Raw genomic sequence first — 20,546 nt, 5'->3', positions numbered from 1 at the left:
TTATTTCATTGTTTTTTACATTAAGGTGGCAGTTATGGGAACTTCAACAAATACCAAGTTATGAATAATCAGAGGCAGAGATAAATGATTGTGAATTTTAATCAGTATGATTACAGCCTGTATGGTTTAGTGAGTGGAATAACAGATTAGGATTGCAGAGACTGGTGTTCAATCACCACTCAGACAGGAAAGAAACTCACTGGGCCATCTTGACCCAGTCACTCTTCCTTGGCCTAACCTACCAAACAGAGTTTATTTGTAATAAATAAAATAATAAACAGTGGCTGAGGAAAACATATTTACAAACCTGTCTCCTCAGCGAGATGGTACAGAAAAGGAATGCAAAAGGAATGTATTCTGTGTCTGATGTTTCAGAATCAAAGATGAATCTTCTTCAAGTGATGAAGACCACCGAACTACCAGTGAAGCCACTCACCCTCCACTGTTGTCTGGAATAGGTTATAAAAAGACTCTTCGACTCAGTTCGGAACAGCTTGTAAGTAATATTTGTCATCAGGATTTCTCCCCATTATCATCATGCAGAATCCATCTATGATAATAAAGCAGCTCCCAGTATCAAATAAAGGATTTCCTGGGGCATCAGTTCCTATAAGAGAAGAAGAAGCCATTGATTGGTGGTCCAACAGCCCCAGGTATGCCCACACTGGAAGCCTGTTAATTGAACTGTAGTAGGACAAAACAATCAAACAACATCCACTAAGACTGAGGGAAAAGGGAGAAAACTGACAAGTTGAGAAAAATCAGTAAATTTTATGGGACCATAAATAAATACATTTTACTTACCATATTTATTGGGGCATAACACGCACAGGTGTATAACATGCACCTTAATTTTAAGAGGGAAGTTAGAGTAAAAAACCCTTAAATTTAAAATAAATGACTTGGAAGCAAAATAAAGGGAGCTTTGAACTTTTTGTTTATTAATATTTATACCACTTATAAGGTAAATACATAATATGATAGAAAAAGCACCTTTTTGAACGAAGAACACCAGCGCTCCCCATCACTTGCGCTAGCTCCTGAGCTCCGCAGATCAGGAGGTGAGTGGCAGAGGAGTGAGCGAAAACCTGTATTCCCCAGCACTCACCCCTGAGCTCCACAGAGCAGAGGTGAGCTTCCGGTGAGCGAGCGAAAACTTGCACTCCCCAGTACTCGCGCCTGATCTCCGCAGAGCAGGAGGTGAGTGGCGGGTGAGCGAGCTCCCCCGCTGCTCACCTCCTGCTCTGCGGAGCTCAGGTGAGCGCGGATATTCGCTCACTCCCCCACCACTCACCTCCTGCTCTGCGGAGCTCAGGGGAGCGCCGGTTTTCGCTCACTCCTCTGCCACTCACCACCTGCTCTGCAGAACTCAGGAGCTAACGCAAGTGATGGGGAGCGCTGGTGTTCTTCGTTCAAAAAGGTGCTTTTTCTTTCATATTACGTATTTACCTTATAAGTGGTATAAATATTAATAAACAAAAAGTTCAAAGCTCCCTTTATTTTGCTTCCAAGTCATTTATTTTAAATTTAAGTTTTTTTACTCTTAACTTCCCTCTTAAAATTAAGGTGCCTGTTTTACACCTGTGTGTGTTATACCCCAATAAATATGGTAAGTAAAATGTATTTATTTATGGTCCCATAAAATTTACTGATTTTTCTCAACCTGTCAATTTGCTCCCTTTTCCCTCATTCTTAGTGGATGTTGTTTGATTGTTTTGTCCTACTACAGTTCAATTAACAGGCTTCCTTTTCCATTAGTGTGGGCATACCTGGGGCTGTTGAACCACCAATCAATGGCTTCTTCTTCTCTTATAGCAAGTGATGCTACAGATTTTCGCTTGCTCGCCAGCGGGTCACCTCTACTCTGTGGAGCTCAGGCGCGAGCGCTGGGGAGTGCAGGTTTTCGCTCCCTCGCCCACAGCTCACATCCCGCTCTGCGGAGCTGCCCCAGTTACAGCCCTGGCTCAAATGAAGGCTACACTCTTCCAGCCCTGCCGCTTGAGTATTGGCATATAAGACACAGCTAGGATTTCAGCCTCAAATTTTAGGGAAAAAAGTGCATGTTATACGTTGATAAATACGGTACTTTTCTGAGTCCTAGGAATTTGTCTTCTTTTTTCTTTGAGGGGTGTTTTAGTGACATATCTTTAGTGTAGAGTCTGTTCCCCTTCCTGAAAGAAAACTTACTGGGTTCCAAGATGAGGACTTATAATCTGAATGGCTGAACTGGAGGTGCCAGCTCCAAAGATGCCACTTCGATCTTGCCAAGAATATGCTCTGTCACTGAGCCATGGACCCTTCTGCTTTTACCAAGTAGTTGGAAGATTTTGTATAGTTGCCATGCCAAGAATCGGCACCTGAGCAAACCTCTCTGAGGGACCATCTGGGGAATCTTCTGCTGCTTTGTGAAGCAAAATCTGGAATTTAGGTCAGGCTTAATAATTTTGTAAAAAGAGAAAAGAGAAGCTGAGTACTTGCACTGTAATTCTGACTGACAAGAGATTCTTGATTGATGGTGGACATTGAGCATAATTTTCAGAAGCGAGTGCAGTTTGAATCTTAATGTTTATTTGGCTAAGGGGGCTTCTTTGATAACACTACATTTCATTCTGTGGGCTCAGCATTTAATACAAGTGGGCAATTTAGGAGGCATCTTGCTTCAGTTATAGTTGATGTTTAAGTATCTATAAAAGAAGCCTAATTTTGCAAAAGCTCTACATGTTTACCGTCTGCATATGCCAAAATTGTCTATAGCATAAATGAGATTTTCCTAAGGGATTTCATCTATCTTGGCTTTGTACTCTAGTGGACTTCTGCCTTGTAGATTCTCTCAAAGCTGAAGCAAAATAACTCATTAATTGGTGTGCAGTAAAATATCTTCCTAACATTAAGTCTGTGAGCATAAGGTGTTAGCTTGGAAGCTGTAAGTATGATTGTAGCTTCATTTGAGCTGCAATTCCATATATATATCCTTTGGAGTAAGTATCACATTTAAACTCAATGAGGTTGACTTCTGAGAGTGAGCATGTGTTTTAGGCTGTACTCTAGTTTCTCTGTGTATGGCATTTGAGCTCTAGGCTGTGTGCTTTTTTTAACAGAAAAATCTCAACCTTAAGAATGGTCCCAATGATGTCACTTTTAGTGTCACAACACAATATCAAGGAACATGTCGCTGTGAAGGCACCATTTATTTATGGAACTGGGATGACAAAGTCATTATTTCTGACATTGATGGCACCATCACAAGGTGAGTCTTTAGCCAGACACAGAATGGCACATTTTCATTGAGGGAATACTATGCTCCACTCTCTGATAAGCCAAACTAACAAGTTTTACTTCCACTTTCAATTGAACAGCAAGTATTACAATGTTGGCTTTTGCATGGTTTGCGACAGAGGGGTCCTTTCTGTTTTGAGTGAGATGGAGTCGTGTATACGTGGTATTTTCACTTAAGGATCAAACTACTTCAAACAACACATTGATGGTTCAGTCTGTACTTTCCTATACAGCATATAAAAGCACTGGGCCATTTTCAAACATTGTGCCACATCAGACAAAGTGGATATGCCAGCTAGACTCAGCTATTTGCTTCTGTTACATGTCACAAGAGTAATACAAAGAAGTAATAGTGGCTTTGTGCCAATCTGGCTGAAAGAGGTAGAAGAGCATGCTTTCCTGTTCTTTTATGTGCCAGACAGTGACCAGTTGCAGGAGATACTTATCCTGGCCACAATATGGGTGAGACATTGTGGTAGGTGCAGGTACCCGTTTCTTCATCTTTTGTAGCTCAGGGAGTCAGTGGTTGGAGCTCTTCTCTTCTGTATCCTCTCATTTGGTTTGTTTATTTTTAGTGTTCATTTTAAAGTGTTCTTTAATCATGCATATGCACGTTTTCATTATTGAAGTCAGAGATCTGATTTTTTACTGTCATGCTAAGCCATGGTTTGTTTAACTGGCTCACTGAATTGAGCACAACTGGCTGGACTGACACATCTTGGTTTATAAATGACAGTGGCTAAGTTTACACAATATGCGAAGCCAAACACCTCCCAAAACAAACCAAAATGCAGAATGACATAAGTGGGATGTGTGAACCCAGTCAGTAATTGCTGATTCTAATACACAATTTAGTCATGGCAAGATGATGTTAATAATATTATTACCAGATCAGTAAGGTCAAAATTAGAATATTCCCAACACCTCCACAGTAAAGTGAACATAATTTTTTGGGAAGGAAAAAGTGGATGATATTTCTAAAGATATTCTTGCATAGCTAGACAACATTAAAGTAGTTGACCAACAAGATGGAAATGTGTTAATAAAGTATGTTAATGTTAACTACCAAAATTATAAACCTGTTTTCTGTATTCCACAAATGCAGTTTGTTATTGTACATTTCTTTTTGGTTTTAAAAATCTTCTGTCTTTCCAGATCAGATACTTTAGGTCATATTTTGCCTACTCTTGGCAAGGACTGGACACATCAAGGCATTGCTAAATTGTATCATAAAGTGAGCCAGTAAGTATATTAACTAATCTGCAAAATCACCTCTTCTTACTTTTTAAATGTCAGCTTCCCCTGCATATGAGTTGTTGTAAAAAAAAAAAAAAAAGCCAATTATTAAGCTAAGAATATTCCTAATTTTGAGAATTGAACATTACCTTCGGGATGGGCAGCTTTGGACAGAGAGCAAACCTCATCCCATTTTAACACTGAAGATGTTACCTAGCTGGGTAATGAAACGTTTGCAAGAAAAGAACTAAGCTCAGAGAACCCCAAGGACTCCACATTATCACTTTTTGCCCTCTCTTGGAATAAAATTTGGTTCTTAAAGTCCTTGAATGTGATCCTCCAGAAGTCATAGTATAGCACTAAAAAGAAATTACAATTTCAGTGGCCTGCCCATCTTGCCTAAGAGAAGAGCCTGGTTTTATTTTTTTTCTTTCATGCATATTGAAAACTCATGGACATGAACTGCACTATATAGGTAGTTCTTGCTTAACGACTGTTCATTTAGGGACCATTCGAAGTTCTGATGGTGCTAAAAGTGACTTACGACTGTCGCAGTGTCCCTGTGGTTATGTGATTGTGTTCCAGGCGCTTGACAACCAGCTCGCACTGATGACAATTACAGCATCCCAGGGTCATGCGATTGCCATTTGCGACCTTCCCAGCAGGCTTCGGGCAAGCAAAACCAATGGGGAACCACGTGATTCACTTAACTACTGTGGTGATTCACTTAACGACCACCTCAAAAGAGGTTGTAAAACCGGGTCCTGTCATATGATGATTCACTTAACAACCACATTGCTTAGCAACCTAAATTCTGGTCCCAATTGTGGTCGATACGCAAGTACTACCTGTACTTTCTTGCATATCTGTATCTGTACACTCTGTGTGTGTGTGAGGGGGAGGGGGATAATATTTGTATAAGGGATGATAATAATGTGGCCCTGAATGCTAAAGTAGCTACCTGCATTTTGGGTGAGAGCTCCAGATTAACCCTTCCTTCCCCTTCAGACATACTGCAGATTCTATCCACAGACACCTTCCCCCACAGATTTCACAGGGCATTTGTATTCCTTAAAAAAAAAGTTTTGTGGCATTTTTCATGTATCTTAACTCACCTGAAAATCCTTAATGCTGCATTAAATCTGAAAAGCTGGAGAGTGGTTAAGAAACTTCCACTTGCACCCAGCCTATGCACTGGGGATGAAATAGAGGTAAAATAAGGGAAACGGTTCAGGGAGGGAAGGAGAAAATATAAGCTAGATAAAAGAAGTGAGAGGATACCTTTGGGGGTGGGGGTGTTCAGTGTAGTTGAATATGTATAAGAAAGATGAAATATGTATGATTAGTTCTTTCACTGCCCACTTTTAGCTCCAATCCCTTTTCTTATCGCCATATGTTCCTCAAGAGTTTTGGCCAGAGGCAATATAGCCCATCTAGGAGGAATGCTCTAGACCCATATGTTATGCTTAATGATGTATCTCTGTGGTTGAGAATTGCCCTCCATAATGCAGCTTACTCTGTATGATAGATACGGGGTCCCCAGTATGACCACAGAAATCACCCTTGGTGCCTCCAGGCTCCCTGATCCATTTGACACACTTTGTATTTTTAAAATCTAGTAATTAAAATGTGAAGCTTTTCTATACAAATGTAGTAGAATCCAGTAAATTCTAAACATTATTTTTCGTTGTATAAGCTGTAGTTTAAGGTCCATTGACATTCTTGCTATAGAATTAAGACCCTCTCCTATTATCTAGGCAATATAGGAACCTCTAATTCTTTATTCCACTCATTTCTTAACATCTGTATACCAAATTGATGTATTGACAACAAATATCTATAAAACTAATAGTAGGATTTTTAGTTTTAAAGGATTTAGTATCTCAGGTGTCTCAGAAGCTGAAAATGCTGCTGTTCCAAACTGTTGTTAAAAAAAGTTGTAGCTGTAAATATTGCCATTGGATTACATCTGGTAGATGATATTTATCTCTTAACACGGAATATGTTAAAAATTCATCTTCATCTATCAGTTGATCCAAAGTCAATATCCTGCTTCCCTCCAATTTTTCCATATCATCTTTTTCTCAATTTTTAAAGTTGGGTTTCCCCATAAAGTCAATTTAGCATGGGAAAAAGGGTCAAATCATTTTTTATTAGACATTTCATTCCATAGCTTTCTAACTGACAAAATTGTTTCTGGAGATACTAGAGTTCTAGTGTATTTAGATCTGAATACTGTCCATCCAACCGAAGGTGTTGTATATGTATATTCCAAAGTTGCCCAAATCAGAAAATTAACACCACTTGTTGGCTTCCAGTATTTAATACTTGACAATAGGTAGGCTTGATGATATAGCTCCAGATTTGGAAGACCAAATCCTCCCTCATTAATTGATAATTGCATTTTCTGTAAATATATTCTTGGAATCGAAGAACTCCATAAAATTTTTCTAAACAAAGATTTTATTTTCTGAAAATATTTTCCAGATATAAGAACAGGAATTCCTCTCAGAATATAAATTAACCTGGGAATAATATTCATTTTGAAAGCATTCACCTTTTAGATAGCACTGAAACCTGTGGTAAATTTTGCACATAGAAAGGGAAGAAGCACTTTTCCATCCTCTGTTCCTACACAATTTGAGGGGATCCCTTTGGCCATCAGTGTTTCACACGGCTGATAACAGTTGCAAAGATGCTGGCCTAGAAAGCAGGAGATGGTGAGTTCTAGGCCTCCCTTAGGCATGAAAGCCAGCTGGGTGACCTTGAGCCAGTTACTCTCTCTCAGCCTGACCTACCTCACAGGGTGGTTGTTGGGGGGCAGGAATAGGAGGCAGGAATATTAGGTATGTTTGCTGCTTTGAGTTATATATAAAAAAGACGGGATAAAAATCTATAATCATCATCATTCTCATTGTCGTCATCGTCGTCATCCTTGTAGTTTGCAAAAACAGTTTCGATAAGTTTGTGATGATTGTATGTTTTCTCTCTTTAAAACCACAGAAATGGATATAAGTTCCTGTACTGTTCGGCCCGTGCTATTGGGATGGCAGATATGACTCGAGGGTACTTGCACTGGGTGAACGAGCGGGGAACGGTATTACCACAAGGGCCTGTGCTGTTGAGTCCCAGCAGTTTGTTCTCAGCTTTTCACAGGTATTGCAGTACTTGGTCTTGTAACCATAGACAGTTCACAGCTAGAGAACAAAGAGATGGTCTTTTAAATTGGGGGGGGGTGTATTTTTTTTTTCCCCTGAAATAGTTTAGGGGTTCGGCTTACTACAGAATGAACTTAGGAGGTCAACATTTATTTACTATTGCTAAGGCATGATATACTTGTATAGTGATCCTGTGGAGCGTGGTAGTAAAATACACTGTTGTCCAGTAATGCAAGTTGTTGCATTCAGTATTTGTGGACCAACTCTAGCAAAAGGTAATTGTGTGATCCTGTTGACAGCAGTGAGATTTAAGCTATTTCTGGCAGACATTTTCTATGGAATATAATGCATGTATGGATTTGAGACCTGTAATCAGAATTTACCTTAGGCCTATGGGCAAAATTGTTTTTTAATGGGAAATGTTTAAAAGCAGGTTTCCCCCCCCCAAACTTAATCTTAACAAACTTGCTTCTTATTAGTGTTGAATAAAAATAAGCTAAAAGAAACTCAACTGCCTTTTGCTGCCTTTATACTTCATGCATATAAAATATAGCAAATTTGGAAAACTTTCCCTTTCCGATTTGATGTTGTTGTCCATTGATGGAGAGGATATCAGATAACCATAAAATAATTGTAAGACCAATATATTCATCAGTAAATTAAACAATTTTTTAAAACTGAAAATTTATTCAAATGAACATGGTTCTCACATTGCTAAAACCAGCAGGCTTAAAGCAATGCAATTGGCCTTTTTTGCGTACATAGAATGAATCTTCATGTTTATTTTAAACAGTCCTATGAACCATAAAAATTTCAGAAAAGCTTGGCAGCTTATTAGTCAGAAATCTTAGTCAACTGAAATTATTCACACAGCTTAAGAAAATACACTGTGTACCATTTATAGTGTTAAAGCATTATCTTCTAATATATTTACCTTGTTTTATTTTCTTTTATTTCAGAGAAGTGATAGAGAAGAAGCCAGAGAAATTTAAAGTTCAGTGTTTAACTGACATAAAAAACTTATTTCATCCTAACACAGAACCTTTTTATGCTGCCTTTGGCAATAGACCTGCTGTAAGTACCAGTTGTGAGGATTATTCCCTAACAGCTCTTCCAAAGAAGTATTGGCACTGGAGGATTCATTTTTCAGTTTAAAAAAGTTCTCCAGATTCTGTTAAGCTACAACTCCCAGCACCCCAATTGGCCACGTTGGCTTGGGCCATTTGGAACTGTTCTTGACCATCTCAGTCTCCTGATTTGGTTCAGAAGGATACATTGTTGACGGTATCAAAAGCTGCTGGGAGATCTCAGTGCTACATCCTGGTCTGAAACAAGACTAAAAGGAGTCCAGAGAACCTATTTCCTCTAGGAATGCCTGTTGAAGCTGCAATCTGACCAAAAATTGTCCAGTTTTGCCAGATCCTGCAGTGGTTTCTTGAGGAGAAGTCAGACCACCTCCTCCTTCAGAGCTAATAGAACCACCCTCTCTCACAAGAATGTGTTCACTGCATAGATCCAACCATATCACCTCCTGGGAGACCTTGACCAACCAGAAGGGACGTAGATCCAAAACGCAGGTGGCCATACTTACAGCCCCCCTAACCCTGTCCGTTTTCTCAGGACTAACAGTTTCAAACACTTCCCAGATAATGGAACTGGACTGTCCTTCAGTCACCTCCAAAGGACTTGCAGGGCTGACATTCAGCTCAAAGTGGATCACATCCAACAGATATCTAGAGCTGTCCTCAGTGACCTTGCAGGTACTCCACTGGTCCCTCCCTGCCTGGGTGAATCACCTTAAATCTGCTGGCGGTCAATCTATAGACACAATAAGAGCAGAGAAATACATTTCACTGCTCTTATCTCCACCAGATAATCCTTAACAAAGGCTCTTATCTATGCTCACATTTACTCTTCTTTATTTATTTATTTTATTTATTTATGTTTCAAATTTGTCACTGCCCGTCTCACTGCAGAGTGACTCTGGGCGGTTACAGTAAAAACAGAATAAACATTAATTAAAATAGATAAATATTAATTAATCAAAATATGCTACAATAACAAACTTCCTATATGATGCTTCCAAGTGTCTAATGTTAATTAGGTGTTAATAAACTCAGGGAGCGTCTTTAAGGCACCAGCCATCCCCAGGGTCAGTTGTATCTTTCCTCACCCCAAGCAAGTTGGCAGAGCCAAGTCTTCAATTCCCTCTGGAAAATTGGGACTGTAGGGGCCCACCTCACCTCTGCGGGGAGAGTATTCCATCGGGCGAGGGCAACGGCAGAGAAAGCTCTCCTCCTAGGACCTGTCAGTTGACATTCTCTCACCAACGGGTTCTGCAACGTGCCTTCTCTGCTGGATTACATTGGGAGACAGTCCCTCCCCTTATTGTTTCCTAATGCCTACAGAGCCAGATCAAGCATTTTCTGAATGTTTGTGTATTCATGTGAAACTTTGCTCCTAGTTTTTAATGGTGGTGATGACTGGGAAATAATAAAAAAAGCATTGTGGGAAAAAAATAGTGGCAAATCATTTCTCTGTTAGTGCTATGAAAACAACGGTCACCAGGAGCTGAGCTCCACTTGAAGGAATCTGTACTTGTAATGTATTTTTGTGGCTTAAAATTAATATCCAATATCCAAGCCTCCAATATGAACAGTATGTAAATTTTATACACTTAAAAAAACTATTTTTGGGTTATTTTAATGAGACTCATATCTTTTGGTTATTTTATCTAGGATGTGTACTCATACAAGCAAGTTGGAGTTTCACTAAACAGAATTTTCACTGTTAATCCGAAAGGAGAACTAATTCAAGAGCACGCAAAGACCAACATTTCATCGTGAGTATCTGTCTGCTGCTTATATAGTGCAAATTTTTCTCTTTCTATAAGCCCTTGATGCTGAAAGTTACAATAGGAATTAAAATGAATTGGCTTGAAATAAATCCTCAGCGATAGGATGCATATTCCCAGCATTTACTTTGGTTATGTGTAGTGCAGTCTCTTTTAGAGATTAACATTAAAATGTAGGATTCAGAGTTTTCTTTATTTAAAAGATTGTTAAAGGAGACACACTTTTGATTTAAAAATATACTTGCAGTGATTTAAAAAATGCCCTCTTAAGGTTTCAGTAAGGTGAGGGTATTTGTGCATACAACAGAATAATCAAATTAACATTTCTAAGAAAGAGTAACTAATTCCCATTGTAGGCACAGTCCGTATACAACTTTTCTCCTGCCCAAACTTCTGTTTTCTGCTGTCTCATAAGCTGTCTATCTGTCTATCATGGTGGTATTTGAAAGTGATTATAGAGGGAAATGTAAACCTTTACTATAGATGGAATTTTCCTAGGGATTAATAAATCTGATTGGAAAAAGTAAGACCTTGTTGCTTACACTTGGATCTGTATCCTGCTCTTGCCACTTTCCCATATTCTAGGGCCAGGATAATTTCAGTTTGGCCATTGAAGGTTTTACTTTTTAAAACAGTTTTTAAAACTTTCTTCAAGAGGCCATGTTCAGAATGTTCACCTGTTCATTTCAGTAAGCTGCAGGAGATGCTATTGTAGCTGTTTTTACTTCAGTGGATTTTGTAATCTATTGTGGCTTGTTTTGTTACAAGTCTTTACTGTTCTGCTGATTTACTGCTGTTTCAATCCTACCCTTCCTAGCCTAATGTTCAGAAATAAGTTAAAAGGTTGTAGGAATGTTTTTCTTTCTAATTATTTTGCCTAAGTTGTGTTCATGCAATCCATGATATCATTAATATATTTAATAGTTCAGGTAATATCTCAATTGTTCCCTCCTCCCATTCCCCTTCCCTCCACAGGTACGTGAGACTTTGTGAAGTGGTGGATCATGTATTTCCCTTGCTGAAAAGAAGTCATTCTTCAGATTTCCCCTGTTCTGACACCTACAGTCAGTTCACATACTGGAGGGATCCACTGCCACCTTTTGAAAATCATGATGTTCATGCTAACTTGCCATGACTCTTTTGAAATATCTTGGCAGCATCTCAACATCTCAGCTCTTCTGTGCTTCAGTTGTTCAACTGGATTTTGTGCTTCAAATGGAATTTGGGATGTAGTAGTTAAATGTCAGTTCAGAAATTACCTTTGTTCTTTAAAGTAACATTTCTGAATGTTGCCCTCCCAGCTCTTCACCAGCATCATGCTCAAGAAGTACCCAATGCCATATATTATTTTTAAAAGGACAGTTCTGAGTGCCATGATACTGGGAATCTCAAAATCAAAGTCCTATATGGTCTTCAGTGTTTCCATGTGAGCTTTCAAAGCAAAGTGGTGTGTTTCCACCCTGAAGCATCACTGGAGCCATTCTACCCCCTACTTCTCAGGTAGAGGAAGAGGAAATAACTTTAAGCCTCTGAGGTGTAACACATACATTTTCTAACCCCCCCCAATATAAAAAAAAACAGTGATCAACAAAATGTTGAGATCTAGTGAACAAAATTCAGTCTGTTGATAAGCTTACACAGCACGGCTGTCATCACTAGCACTGTACTAGTTTGTATCGATAGGGGTATGATTCTGACCTGCAGTTCTGTTTGTCCATATACCATTGCCAAATTGTTCTTTCAATTTCATTGTCATGATGAAAACCTTTTTTAAAAAAGCATTGAATGCACTTACATTCTCGGTTGCATGTGACTAGTTGGCTCTACTAAATTCAGGCCATAATTTGTAAAAAGAAACTTTGAGCCCGCTACCATTACTGTACCCCATGTTTCATCTTAATCTTGCTGGAAGGTTTGGACCCATCAGAGGTCCTTCAGTGCAATATCTTTATGGTCATAGCTAGAGTTTACTGGTATGACATATGCTTTTCAGACAGTGTGTCTTAGAATGATACTTGGCAGTAGAGTCTTCTGCCTTTCCTGGTTTCTTCTTCCATGAAGAGTGATGCCATTTAAATATATGTATGCTCTTCCCATCTAACAAATAATAGTACACAAGAGTTTCTGCTTCTAATTGCAAGAGAAACATATCTGGAAGTATTTTTAGTGAACTTCCTTGAATTGCTTCATTGCTGGTTCAGCATATTTTATTTGCACTATGTGTACTAGGATACGAGGTTTGAGGGAGGTGGCTGATTGTAAATCCTTTGAAGATTTCTCCTTGGGTTTTCTTTCTTTTTATTTTAACACCCAATTTTGAGATTAATATGATTTTGGGTGACCTACAAATAGCCATTACTGAGAGTTTTTCCTTTACATTTCTTTTTTTTTTCTTGATAGAATTACGAGAATTCATAACCTTCCTTGTTTTTGTTTTGTTTTGTAACATTTGACTGCCTTGAGATTCAACATTGTAAGTGAATATTTTAGATTATTTTTCAGAAAAGCTGCTTTTACAAGTTGCTGGCCTTCTTTAAAATGCAGGTTTCCATTGTTTATACTGTATATCAGATAATCTTTTAACAAAACAAAATTTTGTTTTCCTTCCTTTTATTAAGCTATTTCTTTTAATATTTATTGGAAGGTTGCTAGATGATCAGTTTAGGACTAGACATAATGCCAGTAGGCCTGAGACCTACTAAGTCTTTTTAAAGTTAGAGGCTGGGCAAAATTCAAATGCTGTTGAGATGGTTAGAATATATTTTAAAAAATCCTTCTCACCATGTTTTCTATCTGAAACTTAATCCTAGTATTTTTCTCTTTCTGATCTCTGAGTACATAAATACCCCTTAGAAGAAATTGTTTGGGATCCTTCTCATGCATTTCAGATATACCTCACTTGCCTTTATATAAATTCTTTTAAATGGGTTCTTGGAATTCTTTCTTTGCATTTTATGATTGCACTCCGAGTAGCTTTCAAGTACATTGGCCAAATCCAGCTAGTTAATTATAATAAAGTCAAATTACTTTCACTAACTTGACCTAAGCTGTTGTCCCATATATAATTACTTGGAAGTCCCAATAGAGTCATTGGACCTAACTTCTGAAAAAAATATAGAGGGTTGCTCTGTTATTAACTTCTGCCTTTAGCTGGATTAGGTCCAAAAACTGCAAGCCAATTTTAAGTGGAATAAGAACTATTTTAGGATTTTTTTGCCATTAAATCAGTGGTGCTTTTACTATTGATAGGGGAAGTTGCATTCAGTATCATAGCTTATTAGCGCTTTACATTTAATGGATTAATTTCACTCTGCTTCCTATAGTAGACGGGCCCTCAAATGATTATCCCATTAGCTTTATGGTGCAGCTGATACAGCTACTCAGAAATAACCCCCCTTGAGTTCAGTTCGATTTCCTCATACATTAATTGTGTCTAAAATTTGCAACTTTAATTCTGCAAGGCAGCCCACATGATAAAGTCATATGTCCTTGATTCTGTTCTCATAAGTTTGGAATGAAGATTGATTCAAATCAGGACTGTGGGTGGCTATAGCAATGGCCCAGCTAGAAGTTGGCTTTAGGTTCACGTTTAATGTCTTCTGTGCTTTTAAATTCTTTATGAATAGACAACCCTTTCTGAAGCAGTATCGCTGTTTCCTCTGTTTACTGTTCTTAGCAGTCCAAAGCAGCATATATAAAATAATTTAAAATAAATAAATACAAAAGCCAAAGGAGCATGTAAAGCCAAAACAACTCAAATCCCAAGGTTGTTTGTTTGATAGGGAAGGAGAAATGGAGCTGGGACTGAGTCCATGTCTCCCTTTCAAACTGTGTTGATCAGCCTTTTGAAAGAACTCTCATCTCTACAGCCCAAGCTGTTAAAATGGAAGAGGAATTATGTGCACATAGCCACATTTCTACATGTTGTTTTCCTTCCACAGGCATACAAGCGTGCTCTGTTTGTATTCCATTAGCTGAATTATTAATGTTTGCAATGAGATTAAACATCTATAATGCCTGTTGGTACTAACACTCCTTGCAATTGCGAAAATTTTAGGATTAAATATTATGTCTCCAGTCTGGCTAAAATTATGATGAAGATCCAGTCAATCAAACAAAAATAATTTGCAGTTAACATTGCAATTCTTACTACCCTTATCAGCAGGTAATTGATGAAGACTGAGTTGGATGCATGAGAATAGCTCTCACATTCCATTCCATTGCCCTGAATAGGGTATTGTCATTTTGCTGGCCTGTGACATGTCCTGTATGCGTTAAGTTAGTATGACTGGACGTCATACCTTGCTGGGATTAGTCAAGTGCTTTTTCCCCAAAGTATTTCTGAATGTACGTTGATGCCTAAATTGGGGCAATATCATGGGTGCATAAAGAAATACAGGTACTGATCCAAAACCAGCATAGTTTTAAGCTCTTCAATGTTACCGAGTTACTAGCTGAACAAAAAGAAATCCACTTTCCAGCTCTAAGAACGTGATTATTGATTTAGCAACATTTCATAATCCAAAAAGTCTAGCATGGGAAACAGAAAGCCATGGAAAAATGGGTTTCAATATTACCACTTTCAGAGAGACGTCTCTCTTATTACAGAACGCCTCTTTTCTTCATTTCCCTCCCTCATATACGCCGCAGCCAGGATACATGTTTGCCACTTTGTATTTGGTATTTGTTTTCTCAGAACAGAAGGGGCATGATCCAGCTAAGGTTAAACAGTAGTGTTGTATAGCACCTTGAATCCAATTCCAAAAAGGTGCTTTGGTGCAGCTGCTTTACAGGTTGCAGACAGATGCTATGCTCCTTCTCTGCTCTGGACGCTTCTTGGGGGATTGAATCTGAAACTCTGCCCAGCCCTATATTAACAGGTTTCATTCCCATTTATTTTAATACAAGAGTTTTCTAGTGCTGCTAAAAATTAGTGGGATTCATTACCTGGTACATGTAGATTGTTTTCTTCTAGCTTTTTAAGGGTGAAATTTTTCTCTTATAAACAGGCCTTATTTTTAGGACTTGTTCATAAACCAACAGTAAATATTTCAGGAATTGGACTGCCCCTGGCTAAACTGGGAATTCTTGGGTGGGTCTGCCATGATTGTAGGAGATGGTAAATCATCTCAATTAACACATACTCTACTGTGATAATATCTGAGCAAACTGGATTTCTGTGGGTAAATGTGAAACTACTTGCAGAAACCTTGGCAATTTTATTTTGTTATTTGCTGATTTTAATACACCTGGTGTCAAGTTTATTTTTTAAAAAGAAAATGTGAAAACCATCCTGCCTAAGCTTTATTAGAAATGCTACTGTATTGTTGAATGTAGTTGCTGAGAGGATCTGCAGGTATATTTCAGCTAATATTTATGTTATTGGTTGGGGAGAAATATATTTTAAAGCTTTACTGTTAAAAGTTAAAAGAAAATTAGCTGCAGATGCAGTTTCTAAATAGTTTTTAATTTGGCCAAGTAGTTCTACACACATTAAAATGGCATTGTTGAATTTACACAGTAAAAATGGAATGGATGACTTAATTCTTTCTGTGAAAGAAAAAAAAAAGACCCTCTTGACTTCACTTCTAGTGTACTGATGGTTTTCTGTTACAGAAAAGATATCTTTTCTAAATAGAAAGCCAATATATGCTCTGTTTATACTGTCTCCCATCTCCTAAACTAGAATATGCAAGGTGGATCCCTGTTTATTTTGATACATTTTATGACCATTTAGTTCCATATGTTGAAAATCAAATAATGGTGATGGAATTTGAGGGCGAGTGGGAGAATGATTAATGGATATATTTGGAGAAACTATTTTCTCTGTACATGTATGCAGTAGTGCCATGACTCGATAAAAAAGATACTTCATTTTGATGGTGAACAAATGCAAATAAGATATATTGTAATAAATTCAATTCAATGAAAAATGTCATGTGGAGTGTGATTTCAAAAGAGATACGCGGGGCAAATTTCAGCCCAAGCTAAGCTCTTTAGAATTTTGCTGGAAGTCAGTAGGAAAGATTAAGCACGTACTGAAAGTCTCCTTGGACTCAATCACAACACTTGACTCTGTAGCCCTAACCATGTCTCTTCAGAAGTCTCTGAGCCAGGCATAGTCCTCAGTAATCGCCTTTAGGATTGCATTGCATCTCTAGCTGGCTTGGGTCCCCAGCTAAGTTTCCTATTTTAAGCATTATGCTTGTGAGAAAGAAAGAACTGCAAATGAAGACCAGAGAGAAGAAGAAACGTACCGCTGATTTTATTGCCTACCTAATGTAGAGGTCCGGCAAGGAGGGCATGAAACAAGTCATTGTGGAGTTGACCCCACTGCACTATTAGTGCACTTCTCTGGTGTAGCAAACATGAAGCTATTTGTTTTTTGGTGTTTCTCCTGCTGTTATATCAACCTTCTCCCCTCCAGGGGAGCTGCCCCTTTGTGCCTTTCTGTTCCAGAAACATTTACAATTTTAACGGGATGCTTTGGCCACGTGCTACGTGCCCCTTTATCCAAGCAGGTTTTAGCAGAACGACGGGTTAAGGTAGCACATGGAACAGCAACAACAGCAAAAGCGGGGCTGGGGGCGGGATTCCTCTTAATTCAGCTCTTACCAGGCATTAACTGAGAAGGATTGGAAGGGTGAGACAGGGGCTATCTGGGGTTCTCTGAGGACTGAGGTCAAGAGGTTCTAAAAACCTAAAAATCAGGTGTACTCTATGTTGACAAGAGCCTATTCAGGAAATCAATTTTCCCTGGCTTTGATCAAGGTTCACAAGCAAGACTTTCAGTTACTTATTCACTGTTTTCTAAATGAAGCCTGTCTTTTGGCTTTTGTTTGCTAGAACCTTCAAAAGGTGAGTATTTTCTTTGGTGGTCAAAAAAAAGTAAATGGATTATAACAGTTTGGGTTTCTTTAGCAAACCGTGTAAGCATCCTTCCCCCTCCAAGGCTTTTAAAAGGAACTCTGAAAGTTGAGATAGTATCAAATTGGGTTAGCGCTCTATTCCAATTTTAACGTGTTGATTTTTTTCATGACTCCATCTCAGGGGTAGATATGCAACACACAAATGTTAAGCACCAATTTTAGATTGCTTTCCAGGAATAGTTTTAGTATCAATACTTTGCCAACGGTTCTGAATCTGTCCGTTTGGGGTGGGGTTGAGTAATGTGATCATCTGGGACTGAACTTCACTGGGACATATTTCCTTGTAAGTATGTGCTATACTATTGATGTTTCACATCAACCTGGTTGCAAGAGGTTGGATTTTCTTCTGGTGGTTCCTGCAGTGACTGTATGACATGCAATGTTGTGTGTCATAAGGGTAATTCAAGAAGAGCTAGCTCTCTGCAGAAAGCTTGGTTTTGCTGTTACTGTCCTGGGCTTTCTAAAAGAGAAAACAAACGAAAAACGCCTAGCCATGTAGCACAATTGAAAAAGTAAGCATAACCCTGTTATCCTTTTGAAAACTTTTTTTTGGGGGGGGAGGGAGGTTAGGTAGACTTTGTTTTGGGGTAGTTCTTGCACAGGTTCCTCTGAAGTGCAAACCCCAGATTTGATTCCAGAGAAATTGCACACTGACTTCTTTTGTATCCCTAATTGTGATTACAACTCCCAGAATTCCCAGACCAGATTGGGGAAGGCTTATTTTTAAGTGTTTTGAAAAAAATTATAACAATAGATGGAATCATCTGTGTTATGAAGCCTCACATTTTTCAAAACGAAAGAGAGCGGGATTTTTAGTAGCTCAGAAAAATTATGACTGGGTGCTGTTCATGACCTAAGCACAATTAACTTGCCAGGAAAAAATAATAAAATAAAATGTAAAATAAAATAGTCACAGAGTCAAATAAGCCCAAGCCAACAGAATGACTTAATTTGACTGCTTACGAGCTTTACTTCATCCTAAACCCAAGCTTTTTCATTGCCAAGTGAGTAAAAATCTGAAAAGAGATTTGAGTCAGCCCTGCTTCATACTTGTTTGGCCAGGATATTTGCTCCATGGAACATTTGCCAGCTGTTCCTGTGACTTGGCTCCAAAGGTTTTAAAAATCCAAAGGATGTCATTTCTAAAAACAGATACTACACTTAATTCATCCCAATTGTATCTAGGTGAGATGAAAGTGCTTTCAAGCTCCTTAATCCTTCAGGACTGCTGTATTGGTTTCTAAAGCCAAATAGGAAGGTAAAAAGGGGAGTTTTAAACAGCTACAACATCTGCGCCCAAAGTGAGAGACGGTTACTGTGCGCGACAAAAGAGAGATCATCAATCACATGAGCCTGGAGTTAAAACCATCTGGCTTCTTTGCAACAACACCAGGTGTTAGCAGCAAAGACAGACTTCCTGTGTTACAACAAAGCACAAGTATGTGGCAGGCAGAGCAATGGGGAGAGGGATATGCCATTAGTATGACGAGGGTGTAAAAATAAAGACGCGAAGAAGCAGGGCTGAGTGTAAGTGCTATTGGGTGTCCACACCTATATGGGAATGTAAGTCATTTTCTTTTTCAACAGGACTTGGGGGAGAAAAACACCATGTTAGCTTGAAATATAGTGGGTTCTGGGTAAGCCTGTTAGACTATTGACAGTCACTGTTAATATGGATAGATGCAAGTAGAGATTTAACTTGAGATCTCACTACAACAGAATCTGGTTTCCAGGCAGGAAAGGGGATGTTGGCTAATGCTGACCATTCACAATACTAAGCATATCTAAGCAAGAATTCCCTGTCACATAGAGTTGGAAGGCCCCTGGAATTCAAACCCAAGAATGCCTGATTAATAACTAGCTTTTACTTGATCACATTCAGCCAAGGGGAACCCACCTACCTTTCTAGGGAATTGATTCCACTGTCAAACTACTCTTAGTGTTAGCATCGCCCCCAACATTCAACTGGAATGTGCCTTCCTATAACGTAAATCACCCAGAATCACTTTGTATGAGATGGGCGGCTATGTAAATACAATAAATAAATACATTCATTCATTCATTCATTCATTCATTCATTCATTCATTCATTCATTCATTCATTCATGCCTGGCACTCTGGATGAGAGAGCAGGTCTTGACCTTCTATTTGTTCAGGTATTTGAAGAGTGTGATAACATTCCCCCTTGGTCATTTTTATCCTTAAGACTAAACGCACTCACTTCATTCTGTCTCTTGTCACACAGCTTGTTTCTAGTCCCCTGATCAAAGTCATTGCCCTTCGCTGAACTTGTTTCATTTTCCCTGCACCCTAGTTAAACTGTAGGAACTGGCCACAGTACTTGAGCTGGGTTCTGATTGAATCAGATTAGAAGGGCACAATTAACAATTGATAGTTATTGATATGCTTCATTTCTGTTGTTTAAACCTGATTTACTAAAGTGGGATCTATGTTGTTCAGAGTTGTGCACAGTTGGAATGTCCTTTAAGCCTGCTTAAATACACCACCCCAGCTATGGAAAATATATTTCTGTTGATACAGCCCAACACTGCATTCAGCTTCTTTACAGCCACTTCACACTGCTGGCTCATATACAGTATACAGTCAACTACTAATACAAGATCTCTTTCACAGGTACCATTACCAAGTACCATCTGATCAGCGTTTCCACAAGTGAAGAACTTGTGTGTGTTAAGTTCCACTTTGTGGCTTTCTACCCATTTCTCCAATCTAAATTGTTTTAATTTTTGCTTCTGTCTACTAGTGTATTAGCTCTCACACACAATTTTGATCATCTCCAAATTTGGAAGCATTCCTTCTGTCTCAACTTCTAGCATCCCATTCAAATATTTATGAAGATGTTGAACAGTAAACCCAGGACTGATCTTTGTGGTGCCCCACTTGATTCTCAAGTTGATGAGAATTTTCAGTTTTCAATTTTCAAGCCAGTCATATATCCAGTTAATTGGCAGGCTAAACAGCCCAAGTTTAACTAGCATTCATCAAAGGCTTTGCTAAGAACATATCTAGTTATCTCAAACTATAATTCCAAGGATGCTTTGGAGAAAGTCATAACTGGTGAGTTGGAGAAAA

General features: G+C 38.6%; 1 protein-coding gene across 3 annotated transcripts in view; it reads left to right on the top strand.

Annotated features, from left to right (window-relative positions):
• The window catches only part of LPIN1 (lipin 1), a 53,432-nt gene extending 36,987 nt beyond the window's left edge, over positions 1-16,445 (top strand). For all 3 annotated transcript variants that reach the window (XM_025163191.2, XM_025163190.2, XM_007422917.3), the window contains 7 exons: positions 376-496; positions 3,099-3,247; positions 4,432-4,518; positions 7,516-7,668; positions 8,630-8,744; positions 10,409-10,512; positions 11,500-16,445. In XM_025163191.2, the coding sequence (XP_025018959.1) occupies positions 376-496; positions 3,099-3,247; positions 4,432-4,518; positions 7,516-7,668; positions 8,630-8,744; positions 10,409-10,512; positions 11,500-11,659 (889 nt within the window). In that variant the 3' untranslated portion in view covers positions 11,660-16,445. The remainder of the gene's footprint in view (positions 1-375; positions 497-3,098; positions 3,248-4,431; positions 4,519-7,515; positions 7,669-8,629; positions 8,745-10,408; positions 10,513-11,499) is intronic.
• Positions 16,446-20,546: the final 4,101 nt, after the last annotated feature.

This window comes from Python bivittatus, unplaced genomic scaffold, assembly GCF_059951505.1.
Source record: "Python bivittatus isolate LINGU-HERP-01145 unplaced genomic scaffold, Pbiv_v1 ctg000020_np1212, whole genome shotgun sequence".
Taxonomy (NCBI): Eukaryota; Metazoa; Chordata; class Lepidosauria; order Squamata; family Pythonidae; genus Python; species Python bivittatus.
The sequence above is the reverse complement of the archived record's forward strand: the minus strand, read 5'-3'. Positions and strand labels throughout refer to the sequence as shown.